General features: G+C 32.6%; 1 protein-coding gene across 2 annotated transcripts in view; it reads left to right on the plus strand.

Moving 5' to 3' along the window:
* Window positions 1-26,516, plus strand: part of LOC114327806 (Kv channel-interacting protein 1) — a 383,838-nt gene that overhangs the window by 33,243 nt on the left and 324,079 nt on the right. Inside the window, exon 2 of one of the 2 annotated variants that reach the window (XM_050659621.1) lies at window positions 697-891. In XM_050659621.1, coding sequence (XP_050515578.1) covers window positions 736-891 — 156 coding nt within the window. In that variant the 5' untranslated portion in view covers window positions 697-735. Of the gene's footprint in view, window positions 1-577; window positions 892-26,516 lie in introns of those variants that run through there. The other variant, XM_028276514.2, reaches the window with a different exon arrangement.

Here is a 26,516-nt window from a genome sequence, read left to right on the forward strand (position 1 = left end):
TATTATTCTTTCACGTGGTTTCCACAGAATTGCTATATCATTATTATTTTCTGAACAATAACATTGCGAAAAAAAAAGCTCTTTGGGATAGACAAATTGAATAAAATTTAAACTAATTGAAGAATCATCTTAAAATTTTTTTTGCATTATATGGACTGTTTGACTCAACTTTTCGTGCAATATCAAAGTATTAAGTTGATTTGCGCAAAAGTTATAGCCAATTTTTTATTTTTGAAATTGTAGCCTTATTTTGCAATTAGCGAAGCAACAAATGATTGGACCAAAATTCAAAAACTGCCATTTTAAACCTTGGCCCATCTACTAAAACAGAAATACCATAAATAAGATATTCAGTTACCCTATTTTTACCTGTAGCGATTTAAACCAAAAAACTGCCATTTTTGACCCTTATTTGTTAATAACTAAAATTCTCGTCCGAACTGTGACGGGCATTTTTGTATTTATAATGTACTAGGTACATAGTACCCAAAAAACCCATTTGCAACCTGGCTGCCCAAGTGTCCCGACAAAAACCTTATTTCTCTTGAGTATATTACAAAACAATCTACATCCTTACCACTACTTTATTACTTATCATACCACAACCACTGACTGACTTGTTAATCATACATATCTAGTTTATACAACTTCCCTTCTTTCTTCACAAATAATACACCTTTTTTCTCATATTTTCAGTTTTGAATAGGCAGTAGGTAGACCAGAACCAAATCCAAGATGGGCACTCCTTCAGACAGTCCCGTCGAGGAGGTGATGTTCGAAATCGAACCGTCCAGGGTACCAAAACCGGTGCCAGTAGCCCTTGAGGACCTCTGCAGACTGACCAAATTCACCAGACAAGAAATTCGGATCATGTACAGGGGATTTAAAACGGTAAGTCCTTTTGACTTTTGTTTGACATGACATTACTGTAACTATATTAATTTAGTTTAACTCATTTATTTTATTTTCCTGGAGTGCCTCAGATGTAAGTTTATGAAGATATAGTAGAGGACATATTATGCAATGAGTTTTAAGTAAGGACTTTGCAGGATTTTCTATTAAGGCTTCTAAACCTCTCGTAGTCTCATCTTCAACTCTTTTTTGAAGAAATACGTATAAAATCAATGTTTAAAAGATTAATGCCAGTATTCGGTGTTATTTTAACAATTTATTTTGTAGTTACTTATATGATAATACGATACTTATACAGGGTGTCCCGAAAAGATTGGTCATAAATTATACCACAGATTCTGGGGTCAAAAATAGGTTGATGAAACCTCACTTACCTATATACAACAGTGCACACAAAAAAAGTTACAGCCCTTTGAAGTTACAAAATGAAAATCGATTTTTTTTCATATATCGAAAACTCTTAGAGATTTTTTATTGAAAATGGACATGTGGCACTCTTATGGAAGCAACATCTAAAAAAAAAATTAAAGTGAAATTTGTGCACCCCATAAAAATTTTATGGGGGTTTTGTTCCCTTAAACCCCACCAAACTTTTGTGTACGTTCCAATTAAATTATTATTATGGCACCATTAGTTAAACACAGTGTTTTTAAAACTTTTTTGCCTTTTAGTACTTTTTCGATAAGCCAGTGTTTATCGAGATATTTTGAATATTTGTCGAATCCACCACATATTTGTATAATATGGTTAAGTACGATTATAGAGACCTATTATAATCTGAAAATTTATTTATAATGTACATTTTTGGGTATATTTTGAAAAAGAATCCACATCTCGATAAAAGGTGACTTATCAAAAAAAGACTAAGAGGCAAAAAAGTTTTAAAAACACTGTGTTTAACTAATGGTACCACAATAATAGTTTAATTGGAACGTACACAAACATTTGGGGGGTTTAAAGGAACAAAACCCCCATAAATTTTTTACGTAAATATATTGAAAAAGAAGCCGCATCTCGATCGGAACTGGCTTATCGAAAAAATACTAGGAGGCAAAAAAGTTTTAAAAACGTTGTGTTTAACTAATGGTACCACAATAATGAATTAATTGGAACGTACACAAAAGTTTGAGGGGGTTTAAGAGAACAAAACCCCAATAAAAATTTTTTGGGGTGGACATTTTTTGGGGATAATTTTGTTTTAAGATGCTCCTCCCATGAGAATGATACATGTCCATTTTCAATAAAAAATCTCTGATAGTTTTCGATATATTGAAAAAAATCGATTTTCATTTTGTAACTACAAAGGGCTGTAACTTTTTTTATGAGCACATTTGTACTAAGGTAAGTTAGGTTCAATCGAACTATTTTTGAATCCAGAATGTCTGGTATAATTTATGACCAATCTTTTCGGGACACCCTGTATATAAATGCTAAAAATTTAAACAGTGTCGTTAGCCGGCCATTTTCGACCAAATTCTACACTGCAAAATTTTGCGGCCGTTACTACCAGAAGATAGCACTTCTGTAATTCAACTTATTATTAGTGGAGTACAAAATATTAATGAAAGACAGAAATAAGCGTGCTTTTGAAGTGTGTAAAATATACAGGGTGTTTCATTAATAATTGTCCATATAGTAACTGGAGAAACCTTAGCACAAAATACGAAGATTTAACCTAAAACACTTAAATAAAATGTGGTTCCTTACTGAGTTACAGGGTGTTTTATCTAAAAATTTAAAAACTATTTTTGCTTAGCATTTTAAAACTGTTCACAGTATCCTTTTCATACTTGGCAAAAAATGCGACTACTATACACCCTACTAAATTATGATAAACAAACGGTTCTAGCTACTACCAGAGGCGTACGACAGGGGATAGTGAATGGTTGACCCTTCCCAAATTCTACGCCACTGGAAGAATCACTATTCTGGTGCCATTTTTAGATTCTCCAATACCTTCTACGTAAATAATATACTCCTCATTGGTAACGATAAAGTCATTAGTTTTCGAGATATTTGAAGTTAAATATGAAACGACACGGTTATTTTGATTAATGTATTGTGTCGCTTCATTTTTAATTTCAAATATCTCGAAAACTAATCATTTTATCGCTCCGAATGAAGAGAATATTATTTACATAAAAAGTATTGGAAAATCAAAAAAATACACTAAAATAGCAATTTCGTCAGTGGCATAGAATTTGGGAAGGGTCAACCAGCCACTATCCCCTGTCGTACGCTTCTGGTAATAGCTAGAAACGTTTATTTATCTTAATTTAGTAGGGTGTACAGTACCTATACTTTCTGCCAAGTATGATAAGGATACGCCAAATAGTTTTAAAGTACTGGGTACAAATAATTTTTAAATTTTAATCATATGAATCATATCATAAATTAATCAAAATAACTGTGCCGTTTCATATTTAACTTCAAATATCTCGAAAAGTAATGACTTTATTGTTACTAATGAAGAGTATATTATTTACGTAAACAATATTGGAGAATCTAAAAATGATACTAAAATAGTAATTCCTCCAGTGGCATAGAATTTGAGAGGGGTCAACCATTCACTATCCCCCGTCGCACGGCTCTTGTAGTAGCTAGAAACGTTTGTTTATCATAATTTAGTAGGGTGTATAGTAGTCGCATTTTTTGCCAAGTATTAAAAGGATGCGTCGAATAGTTTTAAAATGAGGAGCAAAAATATTTTTTAAATTTTTAGATAAAACACCCTGTAACTCAGTAAGGAACCACATTTTATTTAAGTGTTTTAGGTTAAATCTTCGTATTTTGTGCTAAGGTTTCTCCAGTTACTATATGGACAATTATTAATGAAACACCCTGTATAAATCCTAGCTGAGAACTTTTGGCTTATAAACCGACTTATAAACGTTCATACCCTGGTATTTCTTTGGTGGCTCATCTTGTGATCAACCAGTTCTAAACACTGATGATGATTTTGTTAAAAATCGTAAACATTCTACGAGGTAGCTCTTAAAAGGATTTTAATAAAAAGAATTTTTATACCTTTTACAAAAGGAAGATAGCCTTCAAAGGCTAGTTCAGTCGTCCATAGAGGCAACAACTCGCTAATGAACAAGCAAAATTGAATACAACAACAAATAGAACAAGAAGATCATGGTACTCAAAATTATCAGCGACGACGTCATTTGTATAAAGCTGCAGCAGGTAACTAGATATAACAATCAGGGCTACTACAATTATAACAATCTCTTATTAGTCCAGGTCCCATCTGCTTTGAGATGGACGTTGAGAGGTGACTCAAATTTTTTTGCAGAAATTGCTTGAAAATACCTCAAATAATAATATTTGAGTTATCCTCCCTCTCAAAAAGATCCGGAACATTGTTTAAATAATCAAAATGTCAAAAAATGAAGAAAAATTCGATTTTTTTCTTAGTTTTTTTATTATAAATTTAAAAGTATTCATTTTCGAGAAAAATTGTATTAAAATAAAAGTTGCGTAATTAAATTTGCTACAATATAGAATTGGTTAAATATTTAAAAAATAGTCACCCTTGTTGCAAAATAGCAATAATTGCGAAAAACCATACAAAAACAAGTATTCGCATTTTACGTTTTTCAACCATTTATGATACACTTAGCACCTTCATATTTCACCCAGAAAAACAATACTGTAAATTTCATTTAGATCGGTTCAATATATTTTGCAAAATAAATTTTACAATCCAGCTTTCGCAAAAAAAATTCATTTTTTCAAAATGTTACAGGACTGAAAATAAAGCAGATAACAAGTTGAAATTTTTTTGCGTATAGAAGTGTACTGTACCTTTCATTTTCAATTTGCAGAATTAAAATCGATTAACTATCACGGCGTCAGGAATTTTTTTAAATAAACATTAATTATTGGTGCTATGCGCAGGACAGCGGTGTTCGATTCACACAAGTTGATTTCCACCAAAATTTCTTCCACTCTTTATCTAATATATTATTTTCTTACTCTATATTTTGTTGTATTTTAATATTTTAATTCCACAAAAATCAAACTAATTTTATTATTGTTTGTGAAATAGTGTTTAAACAATTGCGTATGTTTAAAAATAATAAACTTTTATTCTCTAAGTTAAAATATATGAACAAAGAAATTTTTTTGCTAAAAAAAGTGTTATTTCAAAGGATAGAGTATGTGTTTTTATTTTGCAATAAACAAATTTATTTATTTATATCGAAATGTAATTAATGTTAATTTAAAAAAAAGGTAGTTAATTGATTTTAATCTTGCAAATTGCAAATGATAGGTACAGTACACTTCTATATGCAAGAAAAATTCAACTTGCTATCTGTTTTAGTTTCAGTCCTGTAACATTTTGAAAAAATGAATTTTTTTTGCGAAACCTGGATTACAAAATTTATTTTGCAAAATCTGTTGAACCGATCTTAATGAAATTGACAGTATTGTTTACTTTATCATAAAGTTTTTCTGGGTGAAATATGAAGGTGCTAAGTGTAGCATAAATGGTCGAAAAACGTAAAATGCGAATAATTGTGTTTTTGTATGTTTTTTTTCGCAATTATTGCTATTTTTCAACAATGGTGACTATTTTATAAATATTTAACCAATTCTTTATTGTAGCAAATTTAATTACGCAACTTTTATGTCAATACAAGTTTTCTCGAAAATGAATAATTTTAAAGTTATAATCAAAAAAAAATATATCGAATTTTTCCTTCATTTTTTGACATTTTGATTATTTAAACAATGTTCCGGACCTTTTTGAGAGGGAGGATAACTCAAATATTATTATTTGAGTTATTTTCAAGCAATTTCTGCAAAAAAATTTGAGTCACCTCTCAACGTCCAAATGTACCAATATTTTTACAGATGCGCCCTGGTCTATATATAGAAGTATTATAAAGGTTCATGTTTCGTTATTGATAATTGTATAGGTGGATTTTGAATTTCCCGGACAATTAACCTTTTACTAAAGATCGAAGAACTTTCCCAACTATTGCTAGATCCGTTTTAATCAAAAACTTGTAAAGAATTAAAAACTACGCAAGTCTTACATAAATACCTAATAGGACTTACGAAGAAACCTGTTCTTCTTCTTTAAGTGCCATCTCCGCGGCGGAGGTCGGCAATCATCATAGCTATTCGGATTTTAGAGACGGCTGCTCTGAAAAGTTCATTTGATGTACATCCTTACCACTCTCTCAGGTTGCGCAGCTACGATATTCTGCGTCTCCCTATGCTTCTCTTTCCTTGAATCTTTCCCTGCATAATCAATTGGAGCAAGCTGTATCTCTCTCCACGTGTAATATGTCCGAGATATTCCAATTTTCTTGTTTTGATGGTATTTAGGATTTCCATTTCTTTATTCGTCTTTCTCAGAAACTCTTTGTTTGTGACGTGTTCTGTCCACGATATTTTCAGAATTCTTCTGTACACCCACAGCTCGAATGATTCTAGTTTTTTCATTGATGCAGAATTCAAGGTCCAAGCTTCCATTCCATAAAACAAAGTCGAGAAAACGTAGCACCTGGCCAACCTAACTCTTAGCACCAACTTCAAATCTCTTGTGCAGAGCACTTTTCTCATTTTGTTGAAATTTGCTCTAGCCTTTACTATCCTGATTTTGATTTCCTGTAAGTAATCTCCTGTGGAGTTGATCATTATTCCAAGGTATTCATATTGGTCGACTCGTTCGATATTGGATCCGTTTATGAAAAGATTTTCGTTATTTCTTTGAGTTTTCTATATTCTCATAAACTTTGTCTTCTTGACATTCATTGTTAGCCCGTATTCTTGTCCAAACTCTGCTATTCTGGTCACCAGCCTCTGAAGATCCCAATATTTTTAGCTAAAATGACAGTGTCATCCACATATCTAATGTTAATGGAAACTCCATTTACCTTTATTTCAGCTGTTTCACCTTTAAGAGCTTTTTTTCAAGATCTCTTCCGAGTAGGCATTAAAAAAATTGGCGACAACACGCATCCCTGTCTTACTCCACGTCTGATTTCAATTTCCTTTGACAGCTGGTCGTTAACACGTACTTTTGCTCGTTGCTTATAGTATAAATTCGATATAATCCTGAGGTCAATGTAGTCCAGCTTCTTTGATTCCAGGACATGCATTAATTGTTCATGTCGTACTTTGTCGAATGCTTTATTATAGTCAATAAAACACGCATATATATCTTGTTTGACTTGAAGTAACCTCTACCTACTGTAAATAGCTAAGATCTGTCGACCCGAACATTCGGAATTCTTCACGACATCCCCATTTCTCCCTCGACAGCCTCGTTAACATACATTCGCAATTTAATTTCGTTCCAGATCCGCTTCCAAATACAACAAAACTATTTTAAATCAGATTAGGCAAGTTTTGATGATCCAACTTCGGTCGACATACCCGTTGCGATTTAATTCACAGACCACTGCGGAGAACAATACCAAATTTTCTCTAAATAATGGAAAACGGCTACGGTCGCGATGGTTTACATTGCGGAAAATGGGGGAGAGTTGTCTATTAAGATTTAATCCTGTTCACGAACTCATAATGTAACAGAAAAAGAAAATAAATAATATTATGAGCTTTTATTCATGCATAAAAGCATTATTGTGCAAAATCAGAATGAAAACACATAATATATTATGTGATAACAAAACAGCAGAATACACCACCAAGATTAAAGTCGAAAGCTAAGGCCGTCCGCACATGCGGCGACGCTCGAACTACTCGACTCGATTCCAGTCGCGTAGGTCTCTCCCCGCCAGTCAAGTTCCTTCGTTGTGGCATTGAGCTCCGTACACGGAGCGTTTAGGCCATCCGCACGCGCAGCTACTAAAAAGAAACCAGTTGGTAACTTTAGTTACCAATCAGTTACTTAGTAGTCACTGCCCATGTATTTTAATGAGTGTCCTCACACAGCGCTACTAGTTAGCAGCCGGTCTATAATGCGGGAGTGATCAGTCGCCAGCGGAGTAGACGTGTAGGTCACTTGGGGACTAGTTTCTAGCCTTTTGTGATATTTTATTAAAATTTAAGTATTCAAAGTACTTAAAGTATTTCTAAAGATTATTCATCGTAGAATATACAAAAAGTTATAACAAGACATTGGACAAACTCAGTTCGGATTTAGAAATGCTCAAGGAACCAGAGAAGCATTATTTGCAGTAAATGTGCTAATCCAGAGATGTTTAGATGTAAACCAGGACGTCTATGTCTGCTTCCTAGATTATAACAAGGCATTCGATACGGTGAAACATAATCCGTTAATAAAACTACTGAGAACAAAGAACATCGACACCCGGGATATAAGAATAATAAATAATCTGTATTATGAACAAGAAGCTGTCATAAGAATAAATAATTTAAACACCAATAAAATAAAAATCAAAACAGGCGTTAGACAGGGCTATGTCTTGTCGCCATCGCTGTTTAATGCATACTCAGAAGAAATATTCAAAAAAGCATTAGAAGATGAAGTAGCAGGCATAAAAATAAATGGCCTACCCATATGCGAAATTAGATACGCCGATGACACAATACTAATAGCAGACACTATTATAGATCTACAAAGAATTTTAAATAAGGTTGTTACAACAAGTGACGAATTTGGTCTGTCACTAAACATAAAGAAAACGAAATTCATGGTTATATCAAAGAAAAATATTAGAAACACCAATCTACACGTAAATAATAAGACGATAGAACGAGTTCCGAATTATAACTATTTAGGGACGAACATTAGTGAAACAAACGATTATACCAAAGAAATCCGAATTAGAATAGAAAAGGCTAGAAGTGCATTCACTAATATGAAACAAATATTGTGTAGTAGAGACCTCAGCCTAAATCTTAGAAAGCGAGTACTAAAATGTTATGCATTTTCTGTTCTTTTGTATGGTGTGGAAACATGGACTCTCAATAAACAATGCCTCAATAGATTGGAAGCATTTGAGATATGTGGACGTATCAAAGAATGCTGAGAACCTCCTGGACAGACAGAATAACCAATGAGGAAGTACTAGGAGAACACAGAACAGCAGGAAAATACTGAATTCCATCAACATAAGAAAACTTCAATACTTGGGTCATATAACACGTAGTGATAGATATGAACTCCTAAAATTAATTATGCAGGGAAAGATTCAAGGAAAACGCAGCATAAGTAGGAGAAAAATGTCCTGGCTGAGAAATCTCAGAGAATGGTTTGGATGCAGCTCAACTGAACTCTTTCGGGCTGTAGTGTTGAAAGTGAGAATAGCAATGATGATTGCCAACCTTCGCATAGATGACACGTAAAGAAGAAGATTAAAATTTAGCACGCGAAATTGGCGGAAGATTCGTTTAATATAAAATTAGTGGACACTATGGACAATGGACACTAAATAGAAAAATAGAATGGAATAACCACATAATCAGAATGGGGGAGACACGTGTGGTCAAAATAGCAAGAGGTAAATCACCAATCGGCAGAAGAAGTATCGGCCGACCGCGCATAAGATGGAGTGACAACCTTCCATAGAGGTATTAATTCGCCAATGAACAAGCAGAATTGCTTATAAAGAGGAAGAAGAAGAAGATAAAAGCATTATACCTTTACGATAAATGCGTTAGCGGCTAGGAAGAATAATTCCGTAGGAATAATAGCCAATATTGTGAGTAGCATACTCTATTTCATTTACGACTAATGTAACAAAGTGGGATTCTTATTCTTTTCAATGTGCTGTCTCACTTCTAAGGATGACGATTCTATTGTATAGTTAAATATGAAATGGCGGCTGTGAAGGGTTCGGATAATGTTTTGTCGAGCCATCGGCGTTGATTTTTGAGCCAGGAATTTTGTGTTCTTCCTATTGACCTCTTCGGTGAATTTCCCTTTGCTTGATTCATTATACAGCCAATCGCGCACACTGCTGAACATATACCTTCCTCAGGTTCTTGCAATATTGGTCCGTCTAGTCGGTGGAATCATTCTATGATTCACCTTGTCCACGGTTAATCTTGTATTCTAGCTAAGTGCCCTGCCCCGTTGGGGATATTACATAATATAATTACATATTACGTAATATCCCCAAAACTCTTCACCTTAGCTCTGGAAGACGTCTTTAAAGAACTGGAATGGGAAGACAAATGTGTATCAACATAAACGGGAAGAATCTCAATCACCTCAGATATTGCGATGATGTTGTCCTTATTACAACCAACCAAGAAGAACTAGCCACAATGCCGACTCAACTAGGACACGCATCGGAGAAGATAGGATTAAAAATGAACATGAATAAAACCAAAATCATGACAAATACAAACGACAGAATAAATGTAAATATAAATAATGTCAATATTGAGGTTATTGACGAATATATATACCTGGGTCAAATAATCAAAGCTAATAAAGAGAACCAAACAATTGAAGTACAGAGAAGAATCCGATTGGCGTGGGCAGCATTTGGAAAGTTAAGATGGATACTAAAAAGCACAAAGATACAACAGTACCTAAAAACCCGTGTATTTGACCAGTGCATCCTTCCTGTTCTGACGTATGGCTCAGAAACGTGGACATTAACAAAGGCCAACACAAACAAAATTGAAATAACTCAGAGAAAAATGGAGATATCCATGTTGGGAATAAAACTACAAGACAGAATATCAAACAAATGGATATAAGAGAGAAAACAAAAGTTAAAAATGTAACTGAACATATAACAGGGTTAAAATGGAGATTTGCGGGCCACAATGCGAGACAGGAAGATAAAAGATGGAATGCTAAATACAAAACTGGAGACAGTGGACAGGAAGAAGAGGAAGAGGAAGATCTCAGATGCGATGGAAGGACGATATTGTTAAAGCTGCAGGAACTAACTGGAAATACGCAGCCAAGGACAGACGGAAATGGAAAGATTTGGGGAAGGCCTATGTCCAAAGTTGGATAGAAATGGGCTAAAAGAAGAAAGAAGAAGAAGCCCTGCCCATTCCACTTAAGCGTCGTGATTCTTTCGATGATGTCTTGAACTCCTGATCTTTACCAGGTTTGTTGGTTTGTTATGTGGTCTTTAAGGCTCACGTCCAGCATTGCACTTTCCATGGCTCTTTATGTAGCTTTGATTTTATTTACGGATTTTTGTGTAATGTTCAAATCCTTGTTCTATAAGTTTGTATGGACAAAACATATTGGTTATAAACCTTTTGCTTGAAACAGGCGAGTTGAACTTCGTAGAATATGGCTTAACGAGCATGTGATACAGGCCAACGTAAAATTAATGTAGATACTAAAAAATTAGTTCAGAGAAATAAGGAAAAAAAATATCCTGTTGGTGACACAAACCCCTCCAGACCGAAACCAAATTTTTTTAATAGTATGGATATCTATAATAATAACCTATATGTTTCCTGCAGCCGATTTTTATGATATCAAAATATACATAGTTATAAACAAATGAAGATCAAAAAACGGTAAATGTTTGCTTTTTTCGTCTATTACCAAAAAGTTAAGCATTTTAAACAAATTTGTAAGAAACTCATAAATCGTATAAAAAAATTCAATATGGCGTTCGCTGAATATGTCTACCTATCATTATTGGTTGCTTAGAAAATTGCAAAATAAATCATAAATTTTGAGTTTCTATAAATATTCATAACTTATTTAAAAATTAACTTAGAACCTTCTTATTACACGGAATGCTGAGACTTCTGGTGCTTAAATCATATTCTAAATTCTAAAGCAACTGGTCAAATAGTTTAATAGTTAGTTAATTTGTTTATCCCTAATTAAATTTTTTTCAACACTCTAAGAAAATCATGAAGTTACAGTAATACTTTTGGATAGTTTATGAAGAAGAAGATTTACACTGTAATTTTAATAAAAAAAAAATAATAAAAAATAATTCTAAATATTGAAAAATTATTTTGCAAGAACATGCGAATTAAAAAAAAAGGAGGGGGCTAACTTCGTTCCTAATTGTCCTAGGACAATTATTTTTCTTTCTAGATTATGTATAAAAATTCAGTCTAAATATGAAAAAATAATTTTTCTACTGGTAACGGTTAAAAAGTTATTCTAATTGTTTACAAGTAAGCAAAAAATCGACATGTTTTTGCAAAATAATTTTACACTGTTTAAAATAACTTTTTGTCATTTTTTTTAATCAAGTTAATAGTATACATGTTCTTCTTTCATAAACTGTCCGATGTGTTACTGTAACCTCATACTTTTCTGACTTATACAAAAAAAAAAAACAAAATTTCTGTGTTACAAAAAAAATTAATTTGGGATAAACAAATTAAATAACTTTTAAACTATTTGGCCGATTGCTTTGAAATTTAAAATATAATTTAAGCACAAGAAGTCTCAGCATTCAGTGTAATATGAAGGTTCTAACTTACTTTTTACATAAGTTATGAACATTTATAAAATCTCAAAATGTATGACTTATTTTGCAATTTTCTAAGCAACAAATAAGGATAGACATATCCAGTGAACGCCATATTGAAGCTTTTTCTATGATTTATAAGTTTCTTATTCTCAAATTTGTTAATATGGCTTTCCTTTTTAATAATAGACGAAAAAGGCGAAAAAGTACCGTTTTGTGATCTTCATTTGTTTATAACTATGTATATCATTAAACTCTATACTACTCAAAAAATTTGGTTTCAGCCTGGAGGGGGATGTGTTACGAGAAAAATGTTATATTACTAAATATAGAAATTGACGACAGAGATATTCCCAAAATTAAAAAGTTATACTGAAACGATTGTAAAATAAGCAGGAACAAATTGACCAACTCGCCCCTAACATATTAAAATTATTTTATTTTTTTTATTCGGTGGTGTATTTCGGGAAATCCGTATTATACTCGCGGTGTAATGTTTTCATTGTTTTCAGCTTGGGTTGCTGTTTTTTTATTAAGAGGATTTCGGTCAGAAGCGTTAATTAAAAAAATACGAGGTAGAAAATGTTTGGAACTTTTAAAGAACCATTTATCGGTAAGTCCCGGACGTTGGAAAATTTTAGTAATTTAAAAAGTTTCATCGTCTAAACGATACCTTACAAAATTTGAAAATTATTTGTTATAGAATAGAATAGAAATATGCTTTATTGTCATTGAAAATTATACAATTTTATGGACAAAGCTTAACATAGAGTCACAAAAAAATATATAACAATAACAAATACAATTTTCTGAAATTAGATAAATCGTCAATAAAAAAATATATATACAAGTTAAAAAAGTGAAGCAAAAAACAAAACCAATATATTGCAAAATTACTATGAATTGCAAAATTGAACATACAACATAATATAATAAAACACAAACAAAGGAACTTATAAGTTTAAGCTGCTGTATGTGACACCCAAATATAGATAAATATACGTTAGTTACTTGTACATTACTGTAATTTCTTAGTTAGTCATTAAGAAACTCTTCTACTGAATAATATGGTCTTTTAGATAAATGAGCTTTTGTCATTTTACGAAACTTGAGGAAAGATGTTGCAGATTTAAGTTGTAAAGGGAGATGGTTGTATAGTTTTTTTGCGGAATATAGTATATATTTCTTTACTAACTCAGAAGACGGGATCGGTAAATAAGCATCAAAAGTTGAATTTCTGGTGGAGTAGTCATGATGAGGCTTTGCTGAAAAGACATGCAGGTGTTTACGAATTAAGCAAACAGTTTCTAAAATATACAAAGATGGAAGGGTTAAAATTTCGAGATCTTTAAAGTACCTTCTGAAATGAGTTGTTCTTCTGAGGCCAAACAGGTATCTTATTGCTCTTATTTGTAATTTGAAAATAACATCAAATTGGACAGTTCCTGAATTAGGGAGATATGAAATGGGATCTTTGAGACTGAATAGTTGATGTTATATTTTTACTCACGTTAATGAAGTATTCCTTTAGATTTTCAGGGTTTGGAAGGGCAAATGTTTGAGCTGCGTGGGTTTTATTTCGAAGATAGTTTATTATGGACCAAGTTTCTTTTGCAACACTTTTGGAGTTCCCAGACGATTTTGATAGTAGGCTTTTTTAGCTGATTTGATGAGTTTTAGGTAGGTGACTCTGTAATTCGTGATATATTGAATGACAGAGACGTTGGTAGTAAATTTCTTGATATACAGTAGTGAACGCATATTTTTGGCTGATATGCGGATACCTTTGGTAGCCCAGGGTTTGCGATGTTTTGGCTTAATCGTAATTATAGGAAATGCCTTATTGAAGATACAGACAAGCTTCTCTAAAAAATCACTGAAATTATAGTCCACGTCCGTAGAAGGAAAATGCCATTCAGAAGTTGTAACATAAATTTCGGAATTTATGAAAATTCCAAGCGGAAAAAATCCTACCTAAACGTCGGGTTTTCGAGGAGGGTTTTCTGAAGATGTTAAATTTCGTATGCTTCATGATCCGATAGTTCCGCATTAATAACTGTAGAGCAGACATCAAGGGGTGAGAAATCGGAGACAATATAATCGATTATGGTAGATGTAGTTTTGTAATCCTTGTAGGAGAATTAACGTGCATTGAGAGACCATATAATTCAAATATGTTGACCAAGAACATTTGGGTAGCACAAGCAGCAGCATAATTTATGTTGAAGTCCCCGCATAGAATTTTTCTGCTTTTGTGAGGCAAGTCATCTAACAAATTTAGCAGGTTCTGAAAAAATAGTTCCACGGAAGAGTCAGGTGATCTATAGATGCAAATAATGTAAAGATTAAGATTATTATTAAAAACTAAGGAAAACTCTAACAAGGCTTCATTCAACAGAAAGTCATATTTTGTTATCAGAAAAAAATCATTGTTTGCAGAAAGAATTAGGGTGCCTCCATGAGCTGAGTTTGGATGATCATACCTAGCAATTGTGGTATATTTCTCTACAAAAAAGGCTCGTTGACTTTAAGCCAGTGTTCTGTAACAGCAACTATCTGGGAAAATCCTAATTCCTCTAGAAACAAAAATAATTCGTCAGTTTTATTTCTTATAGAACGAATATTAATCAGAACCATACTAAAGTTGTCATCACTAAAATTATTCGAGGTTTCTAGTTCCTCAGAACACGTCGTATTGTTTATTTCGGTTTGTATTTCTGTTTATATGTTATTCTTATTTGAATTGTATTTTCGTATACTCATATTATACTGCGTGTTTAATTCCTGTATTATATCTTCATTTCTCTGATTTTTTTTTCATTTATACAGGATGTTTGGTAAAGAATGGGCCATAGCTTAACCGTAGATGTCTGAGGTTAAAAGAGGTCGATTTATGCTAACTTAACTTAGCACGAAAGTTGATAATAACGGAAATACAGGGCGTCAAAGTTAAACTTTTATTTTATTTATTTTTGAATATTTCCTGACAGACATGGGATAACAACAGGAAATTTGGTAAGCGGGGGTTTTTTGGGACGAGAAATATAAATTTTTCACCAAAAATTATATATTACCCACATACCCATGCCAGAGGGCTTCACATACGTCTTTCAGCGCTCATTTATTACGTTCCATTTTTTTATCCCCCCCTTTACATAGAAGACTTCTATTTCACTATTATTTTTACTAGGTAAACTACATTAATCTTACTTAACTCAACCGTTTTCGAGATAAACGCATTTTAAATCAGCGATGCAAAATTCAATCTTTTTTCGATTTTTCAAAATACTTTCTATGCAAATATTATACTCTTTATTCGTAACGATAAAGTCATTAGTTTTCGAGATATTTGAACTTAGAAACGAAGGGGCATGATACGTTAATCAAAATAACTGTGCCGTTTCATTTATAACTCCATATATCTCAAAAACTAAAGACTTTATCGTTGGGAATGAAGAGTACAATATTTATTTATAAAGTATTGGAAAATCTAAAAATTAGGCTAAAATAGCAGTTCCGTCAGTGGCATAGAATTTGGCAACGATCAACCATCCACTTTTCCCTGTCGTATGTCTCTGGTAGTAGTCAGAAACGATTATTCGACATAATTTAGTAGGGTCTACAGCACCAAACTTTCTGCCAAATATGACACGGATACGTCAAAATGTTTTTAAATATTATTTTTTGTTAAATAATTTATTCTTATTTAAAACTTCAAGAACTATTATTTGTATTAAATTATTTGACAATTTTATCCTTAACATACTTGGCAGAAAGTGTAGGTATTGTACACCCTACTCATCATCATCATGGCTTATTCACTCCTGGCGAAGTGTTTGCCGCCCTTTTGGGCTCTCTGATTCATTTATTACGGAGAATCAGTCCGCTGTTGTCTTTTATTATTATAGCAGCGTGTGTTACTTGGCCCTGTCTACAATTTTCCTCCATTCTTTCCGGTCCATACAGCGCTCCTTCCAATTGTAGATTCTCAACTTCTTTATGTCTCCTAAGACTTGATCTCTCCATCTTGTTTTGGGTCTTCCCTTTGGTATCTTTGTTGTTGGTCTCCAGCCAGTTATCGCTTTAGCGTAGAGTCTGGGTTAGCTCTTTCTGTGTGTCTCAGCCACCTAAGCCTTTGCGCCTTCACGAACTTGATTCTGTCTTCACCCTGGATGACTTCTTTAATTTCTTCATTGGTAAATTTTCTAAATTCGCCTACACTTATCCTCACCGGTTCCATTATTCGTCGAATTATCTTTCTTCTCATTTCATCTTTTTGTGTTAGGCACATCGTCTCTGCACCATAGGTGATCACTGTCCTGATTGCAGTCTTGTAAATTTTTAATTTGGTTGTCTTACTAATGTGCTTTTCTTTCAAGAATTTTTGGTAGTTCCAGTAGGTTTTATTACCCAGTAGGAAGCGTTCATTTATTTCATCTGTTCTATCATTTCTGCCATTCACCATCACTCCCACGTATTTAAGACGGTGTACTCTTTCAAATGTATATGCACCAAGCTTAATTCTTTCTCGATGTTCGTATTCTCTCTTGAGCACTTGAGGTATTTCGTTTTGCTTTGGTTTATTACTAGACCTCTCTTCTTTGCTTCTTTATCTAGTATTAATATTATTAACCAGTGCAATTCTGCATACGCTATCAGTTGGGCTGAAGATTCGATCATAGTTCCCATAATTTTGGCTGCTCTTACTGCCCCCTCTATGGCAATGTTAAATAATGTTGTTGACAGGGAGTCTCCCTGTCTGACACCTACCTCCAATTGTACTTCATCTCACGGGCCTTTCCTTGTTAAGATTCGTGCCTTGGATTCCTTCATCGTCATTTTCGTGAGACTTACTAGTTTTTCTTGAATGCCTAGTTGATTCATATCATTAATTAGCTCCTCCCTTATTACACTGTCAAAGGCTTGCTTGTAGTCAATAAACAGTATATGTAGATATATTCCGTGCTCGTAACTTTTTTCGACGCTTTGCGTTACAATGTGTATTGCATCTATTGCTGACTTGCCTTCTCTGAATTCATGTTGGTATTCACCTATTTTTGTTCTCGTTTCTTTTTCTATTCTTTGTCTGATCAAATTAGTTAATATTTTGTACATTGTATTTAATAGCGTGATTCCCCTGTAGTTAGTGCATTCGTCTTGTCGCCTTTTTTAGGGATTGGTGTTATCAGACCGCAATTCCAGTCGTTCGGCATGCGTTCTTCTTCCCATATTCATTCTATCAGCTTGTGGATTCTGTGGGCTAGTTCCTCTCCCCCTTTCTTGAAGAACTCATTTATAATGTCGTCTGGTCCTGCTGCTTTCCTTGTCTTTATTCTGTTTATGGTCGCCAATACTTCGCTGTATGAGGGAGGCTCTGATTGTTCTTCATTCCTATTTTCGGGTTGTTCTTCATTTTCTGCATTTTCAGCATCGTCTTTCATTTTGAACAATTCTCTATAGTGTGTTTCCTATTCCTTTTCCCAATATTTGCCGGTATCTTTTTCTTATTCTGTGCTTTTAGGTATGTGTTTATATAGTCTTGCATTATCATTACTATTAGCTTCGACTTCCAGCAGTAAGTATTCAATCCATTTCTTCTTTTTAGTTCTGCAACATTTGCCTGACTGTTTCTTCTTCTCTTTATAGTGTAGGAGATCTTTTCCCTGTGGCCAACCACCTGTGTTTTGCTTTGTCCTTGCCTTTGTAGTAGTACACCCTACTAAATTACGTTAAATAATCGTTTCTAGTATCCCATGCCTGTCAGGAAATATTCAAAAATAAATAAAATAAAAGTTTAACTTTGACACCATGTATTTTGGTTATTATCAACTTTCGTACTAAGGTAAATTAGCTTAAATCGACTTATTTTAAGCTCAGAAACCTAAGGTTAAGCTATGGCCCATTCATTACCAAACACCCTGTATATTTACGTAAATTTTCAGTTTTAGCTGACAATGAAAATCAAGCTTTTAACTTTAATTTTTTTGGTCCAATGAGATTTTATGGACGAATCGTCCATAAGAGAAATGTTTGTTTCTATTTAGTTCGCGTTTTTTAAGATCTACTTCTTAGGTTTCTCAGCCAGTACATTTTTCTCCTACCTATGCTGCGCCTTCCTTGATTCTTTCCCTGTATTATTAATTTTAGTTCATATTTGTCACCACGTGATATATAACCCAATAATATTGTAGTTTTCTTTTCTAATATTGTAGTTTTGATGGAATCCCTGCTGTTCTCTATTATTCTTAGTACTTCTTCATTGGTTATTCTGTCTGTCCAGGAGATTCTCAGCATTCTTCGATATGTCTACATTTCAAATGCTTTCAATCTATTGAGACATTGTTTATTGAATACAAAAAGAAGAGAAAATACATAACACTTTAGTACTCGTTTTCTAAGATTTAGGCTGATGTTTCTACTACATAATATTTGTTTCATATTATTGAATGCACTTCTAGCCTTTTCTATTTTAACTCTCATTTCTTTGGTATAAAGGTTTGATTCATTAATGTTTGTCCCTAAATAGTTATAATTCTGAACTCGTTCTATCGTCTTATTATTTACGTGTAGATTGATGTTTCTAATATTTTACTTTGATATAACCAAAATAACCATGCATTAGACAGTAGTATGCATTAAACGGTGATGGCGACAAGACACAGACCTGTCTAACACACCTCTTTTGATATTTATTTGAATTAGTTTTTAAATTATTTATTCTTACGACTTCTTGGTGATAATACAGATTATTTATTATTCTAATATCCCGTGTGTCGATGTTGTTTGTTCTCAGTAGTTTTATTAACGGATTATGTTTCCGCCCGTTCTTCGTTATTCTCTGTACCTATCTATTTTATTTTTGCTAGATTTTAGGATGGTAACATTATATACAGAGTCTGTAATTTGGAATAAATTCAATATCTCAAATACTAATTGTTTTTTTGAAAATTGCTCAGACCCGTCGATTAGTATATCAAATTGTCCTTTTTAACATACAATAATAATTTATACAGGGTGTCCCAATTTAGAGATATGACGTCATCGTTGATTTTCTTAAATGTCAACACTGTCATTTTGATAGCTCTTTTGATAGGGTGTGTAAAGTTATACATAACTGCAAAATATCAAATTTTTATTCCCTACCATTTACAAGATAATAAAAAATAACAAAAATATGAAAAACAAGTAATCAAATAATAATTAAATATATTTATTTCAATTAAGCAGATGCTCATAATGTTGCCCATTTATTGACAATATTATTGACAATAAGGGCAACATTATGAGCATTTCCTTAATTGGAATAATTAAATTCAATTATTATTTGATTACTTTTATTGATTGAGTTTTTTTTTACCTTGTAAATGGTAGGGAATAAAACTTTGAAATTTTGCAGTTATGAAAAACTTTACACACCCTATTAAAATAGCTATCAAAATAGCAGTGTTGCCATTTAAGAAAATCAACGACGACGTCATATCTAAATTTGGGACACCCTGTATACATTATTATTATATGTTAAAAATGACAATTTGAAATACTAACCGACGGGTCTGAGCATTTTTCAAAAAAACAATTAGTATTTGAAATATTAAATGTATTCCAAATTGCAGACATTGTTATTTTTTATTATCTTGTAAATGGTAGAGAATAAAAATTTTATATTTTGCAGTTATGTATAACTTTACACACCCTATCAAAATAGCTATCAAAATGACAGTGTTGCCATTTAAGAAAATTAACGATGACGTCATATCTCTAAATTGGGACCCCCTGTATACATTATTATTATATGTCAAAAAGGACAATTTGAAATACTAATCGACGGGTCTGGGCATTTTTCAAAAAAACGATCAGTATTCGAGATATTGAATTTATTCCAAATTAAAGACTCGCTCTGTATATCTAGATATACAGGGTGTCCAGAAACTCTAAGAGCAAACGAAGACAGGAGATTCCTCAGATAATTTTAAGATAATTTAACCCAATTCACCTAATCCGAAAATGCTTTCTAAGGGAGCTAGAGCTCTTTGAAGATGGCGTGATGTACTTAGTTTTTCTTAAATATCTCCAGAATTCTTCTATTTAGAAAAACAAAAATTGGTATACATATTTACTTTCCAGAAATGAATCGATGCCATCCATTGCGAATTTCTAGTACCGGTCATAGGCGTCCGTTTTGGGTAGGGCAACTAATATTTTATCGCATAACTTTTTTGCCTTTAACTTTTAAGAATTTTTGATACTGGATTATTAAATTGTGAGGTATTTTAGTACTAAAAGGTACTCTTTCTTTAAGTCGGTAGAACACACTGTTTTCCAGAAAAATCGATTTGAAAGTTTTTTGTTCTCGGAATTTGAAAAAAAAAATTAAAAAAAATTAAAAAAAACTATGTATTTTATCAACTTAAAGCAAGAGTAAGTTTTAGTACTCGAATACCTTATAATTTAATAATCTATTGTCAAAAATGCTTAAAAACTAAAGACAAAAAAGTTATGCTATAAAATAACTGTTGACCTACCCAAAACGGACGCCTATGACCGATACTGGAAAGTCGCAATTAATGAAATCGATTCATCTCTGGAATATAAATAAATGTACCAGGTTTCGTCTTTCTAAATAGTTTTTTTTTGAATTTTTTTTTGAAATTCAAGAAACGAAAAATTTTCAAATCGATTTTTCTAGAAAACGGTGTAGAAAACGGTTGACTTAAAGCAAGAGTACCTTTTAGTACTAGAATACCTCACAATTTAATAATTCAGAGTCAAAAATGCTTAAACATTAAAGACAAAAAAATTAGGCGATAAAATAACCGTTGCCCTACCCAAAACGGACGCCTATGATCGGTACCAGAAATTCGCAATGGATGGAATAGAGTTATCTGTGGAAGATAAATACGCGCACCTATTTTTGTTTTTCTAAATAGAAGCATTCTGGAGGTATTTAAGAAAAACTAATTACAAGACGCCATCTTCAAAGAGCTCTAGCTCCCTTAGGAAGCATTTTCGGACTAAGCGAGTTGGGTTAAAATGTCTTAAAATTATCTGAAGAATCTTCTGTCTTCGTTTGTCGGTAGAGTTTCTGGACACCCTGTACATTAATTATTTTGTATTTTAATTAAAAATACTGATTAAATTGTTTAAGACTTATATAACAACTTGTCAAACACAGATGGGGACTAAATAATTACTGTATTACAATATTAATTTTCGATCGGAAAAATATTTAGTCATCATCGAACAAAACGCACATGCTACATAAAAATAGACCAATACGTTCCAATAATATATTTGCCAACTGTGGACGCAAAATTAATTTAATATTCGCAATTTTATCGCCGGAAAATTGTTGTCCACTGTTAAAGCTCCGAACGGAATAATTCATGTTGGCGACATTTCGATTATTTAAATATTAGAATGTACACCGAATTTTGCATCGGTTGTATCGAAAAAATGCTTCGGTTTGCAACATATGATTCGTGTTTGTAGAGCAGAAATCATTTGATTTATAAATATATTATGTAGTTACATACAGTGGAACCTCGATAACTCGGATTAATCGGGACCGCGGCCGATCCGGGTTATCGAAAATCCGAGATAGCCGGAGAATATGGTAAAAATTAATAAAATACGGTATACTTACAGATAAACTCCGTTAGAATTGAAATAACATGAAATATATTTATAAATATGCACAGTACGTACTCATTAAAATTACTAAAAAAAACACCAAACACAAACGTAAGCAAACGGAAGCGAACAATACAAGACACACAATACAGTCACAACGATGTAATATTATTTAAGAACAGTGAAAACTAAAGACCATTGTTTATAAAAGAATTTTTTAAATAGTCTTTCCTAAACAATGCTAAAATTGAAATAAAAAGGAATAGGTACTACAGACAGGTGCCTGTTGTTTCTGCGGCGTGTGCTATGAGTCATTTTTAATATCGTATACTTAGTTCAAATTACACACATACACATTATCTCTCAAATATTATATTACATACATTTTTATTGTTGAAAGATTTGTCTGATAATTAACTATTTTGATGGGAAATAAGCCACAATTAAATTGAAAAATACAAAATATTGAAAATCAAAATGTTTATCTGATGAAAATAGGTCCGGGTTAGCCGGACTTCTGGGTTATCGGGGGCCGACTTATCGGGGTTTCACTGTAAATATATGTACAGTATGTCCCTGTAAGTTGGAACCATATGGAAACCTTTTTTATTATTAATTTTACGAAAACGAGTTATTCTTCATAAAAAGCTCTGCATGGTCCAAAACCTAAGATTCAACCATCAGATATCAAATTTTATGAATATAATACGAGGTATGTCAAAGAGTAAAGTAGCTTTATTTTTCACAATATTGAAAATTGCTATTATGGAAAGTTATTTGAAATTAAGAAATATGTTGTAATATGCAATTACATCCATCTAATTGAAAAAAAAAAAAATTTGAAAAATTATAGATAACCAACATTATTTTTAGTTATTTCAATTCTGATACCTAACTCTTTTATTATTAATTTTACGAAAAAAAGTGATTTTTAATAAAAAGTTCTGCATATATCAAATTTTATCAATTTTATACGAGGTATGTCAAAAAATATGAATTTCCGTCAAGAGCAAAATACCTTTATTTTTCACAATATCAAAAATTGTTATAATGAAAAGTTATTTAGAATTAAAACTATATTTCTATATGTAATTATATCCTTCTAATTGAAATATTCTGAACTATAAAAGTACTTTACTTTTGATATAAATTCATTCTTTTTTGACATAGCTCGTATAAAATTGATAAAATTTGATATAAGAATATTGTATTTTAGGTTTTGGACTATGTAGAACTTTTTAATAAGAATCATTTTTTTTCGTAAAATTAACAGTAAAATAGTTTGAGAATTGAAATAACCAATTTTTTTTTTCAATTAGAAGGATGTAATTGCATATGACATAAATATTATAATGGGCGATTTGAACGCTAAAGTCGGTCAAGGAGAAGTGGAGAATTGTGTGGGGCGATATGGACTCGGGGAAAGAAATGAACGTGGCGATAGGCTTGTTGATTTCTGTATCAATGAGGAACTTATAATTTCAAATACATTGTTCAAACTTCCTAAACGTAGACTATATACATTGAAGTCACCAGCTGACAATAACAACAAAATAGTCAGAAATCAAATAGATTATATTATCGTCAACAGAAGATATAGAAATTCTATAATATCATCTAAAACTTGTCCAGGAGCGGACATATCCTCCGATCACAACCCGGTTGTTTTGTCTATGAGAGTAAAACTAAAGAAGGTAAAGAGCCCTAGCTCCAATAAAATCATGGATACAAGGCGGCTCAAACAAGACAAGACCTATGCGGAAACGAAATTTAAAATAAACGAGAACTTAAGGAAAGTCAAAGAAGATAGTGCGGAAACTCTGACTGTTGACCAAAAATGGGGAAAAATTCAACATGCCTTAGTATCAGTTGGAAAAGAAACACTCAAACCACTTGGAGAAAGAACAAAATCTTGGATGACAGTAGAAATTCTTGAACTTATGGAAGAACGAAGAAAACTTAAAACAAAAGACCCGAATAAATACAAAGAAATTCAGAGAAACATCAGAAATAAAATTCGAGAGGCAAAAGAGAAGTGGCTCTCCGACAGATGCAAAGAAATAGAAGACCTGGATAAAAAGTATGACAGCTTTAATTTACACAAAAAAATCAAAGAAATGATAGGTTCTAGAAAAAGCACAAGAACGAATACCCTTAAAAATGATAAAGGGGATAATATTACTGACGTGAAGGAGAGATTGTGTCAATGGACCAATTACATCCAACAACTCTTTAATGATGAAAGAGGAGAACTGTCATTAGAAATCACAGAGGATACCGGACCACCAATATTAAGAGACGAAGTCATCTATGCCATTAAAAACACGAAAGAGGGTAAAGCTACTGGACCAGATGATGTGCCCATCGAATTATTAAAACTTATTGATGACGATTGTATTGATGTAATGGTTGAACTCTTTAATCTAATATATCAGACTGCCACAATCCCCAAACAATGGCTGCAATCGACCTTTGTAGCAATTCCCAAAAAGTCAAGTGCAATAACCTGCTCGGATCACAGAACAATATCTTTAATGAGTCACACACTTAAAACATTTTTGAAAATAATACACAGTAGAATTGTTAAAACTCTCGAATATGAAATCAGTGACACACAATTTGGCTTTAGAAATGGTATGAGCACACGAGATGCTTTGTTCGGCTTGAATGTGCTGGCCCAGAGACGCATGGACATGAATCAGGATATGTACTTATGTTTTGTAGACTTTGAAAAGGCATTTGATAAAGTTCAACATAAAAAGCTTGTAGATATATTAAAAAGCAAAAATATTGACAGTCGTGACATGAAAATTATATCTAATATATATTGGAATCAAACTGCCAAGATAAGAGTTGACAACCAGGACACCCAAGATATCAAAATACAGAGAGGAGTCCGTCAGGGTTGCGTGCTGTCTCCACTACTTTTCAATGTCTACAGTGAAGCGGTATTTCAAGAAGCGCTCTCAAATTCAGTAGAAGGTATATCTATCAATGGAGAAGTTTTGAACAACTTACGTTTTACAGACGATACCGTAATAATAACAGATAATAACAATGATTTACAGAACGTAATGCAACGCCTTAATGAACGCTGTCATGAGTACGGACTGAAGATGAATTTAAACGAAACTAAATGCATGATCATAACTAAATCAGCACACGTAAACATCCAATTAACTATTGAAGATACTGTGATTGAGAGTGTGGATAACTACAAATACTTAGGAACATGGATAACATCAAATGTAGACCAAACCAAAGAAATTAAGACACGTATTGAAATAGCACGTGCATCATTCATTAAACTTAAAAAGTTTCTTTGTTGTCGGGATATAAGGTTAGAACTACGCCTAAGGATGCTTCGATGTTACGTGTTCTCTACTCTTTTTTATGGCTTGGAAGCGTGGACGTTGAAACAAGTCCATTTGAATAAGTTGGCCGCCTTTGAATTTTGGTGTTACAGAAGAATCCTACGAATACCATGGATTCAAAGAATGTCGAACGTGGAAGTAACTAGAAGGATAGGAAATCAACCGGAAATAATACTAACTATCAAAAGACGAAAACTTGAGTACTTGGGACATGTGATGAGAGGGCAAAATACTCATTATTACAACTTATTATGCAAGGCAAAATCCGAGGAAAGCGAAATGTGGGAAGACGAAGAACATCCTGGCTTAAGAACTTACGGGAATGGTTCGAATGCAGTAGTGCAGAGATATTTAGAGCGGCAGTCAACAGGGTCCGCATTGCCATGATGATTTCCAACCTTCGATAGAAGATGGAACTTAAAGAAGAAGAATTGCATATTAGAATATAGTTCTTAATTCCAAACAACTTTTCTTAATAGCACTTTTGACTGTTGTGAAAAATAAAGCTACTCGTATAATACAGTAAGGTCTCGTTTTATGCGGTGGATACGTTCTTCAGAAAAGCGCATATAAAAAAATCGCACAAAAATAGACTTTACTTGCATTGAAAAAGTAGGGATACGTTCCGTAGTTTTCTAAAATCACATAAAATGGTGGACGTTTGTCCACCAAAAATTGTGTCTTTGATGTTTTTTTTCCATTGGGCCAAATAAAATCTTAAAGAAGAAATTAAAAACGCAGACTAACGATATTGAGATTGCAAAAACCTCTTCTTATGGAACATAATACTTAAAAAAATCCGCATAAAAAGAGACCTTACTGTATTCATAAAATTTGAGATCTGATCGTAGAATCATAGGTTTTAGACCAGCGCTTTTTATAATGAATAACTTTTTTCGTAAAATTAATAATAAAAAAGTTTTCCATATGGTTCCAACTTACAGGGACATATTGTATATATGAAGCAGTTGGGTAATATTGAATGACAATATGTAGACTTTAGTTTTTTATTGAGGTTATTAAAACGGTATTAAAACATGAAACAAACTAAATAAAAGGGAATTTCTAGAAATTGTGTGCATGAATAAAAATATTAATGTGTAAATAAAAAAACTGACATAAATAAACTAAGTAACATATATAATTATATTTTATCTTACGATAACTAATATTATAATTCAAGAATACATAGTCAATTCCACTGACAAAATTTCAAAAATTAAATTTTCAAATTTTGCAC

Source organism: Diabrotica virgifera, chromosome 8, assembly GCF_917563875.1.
Source record: "Diabrotica virgifera virgifera chromosome 8, PGI_DIABVI_V3a".
Taxonomy (NCBI): Eukaryota; Metazoa; Arthropoda; class Insecta; order Coleoptera; family Chrysomelidae; genus Diabrotica; species Diabrotica virgifera.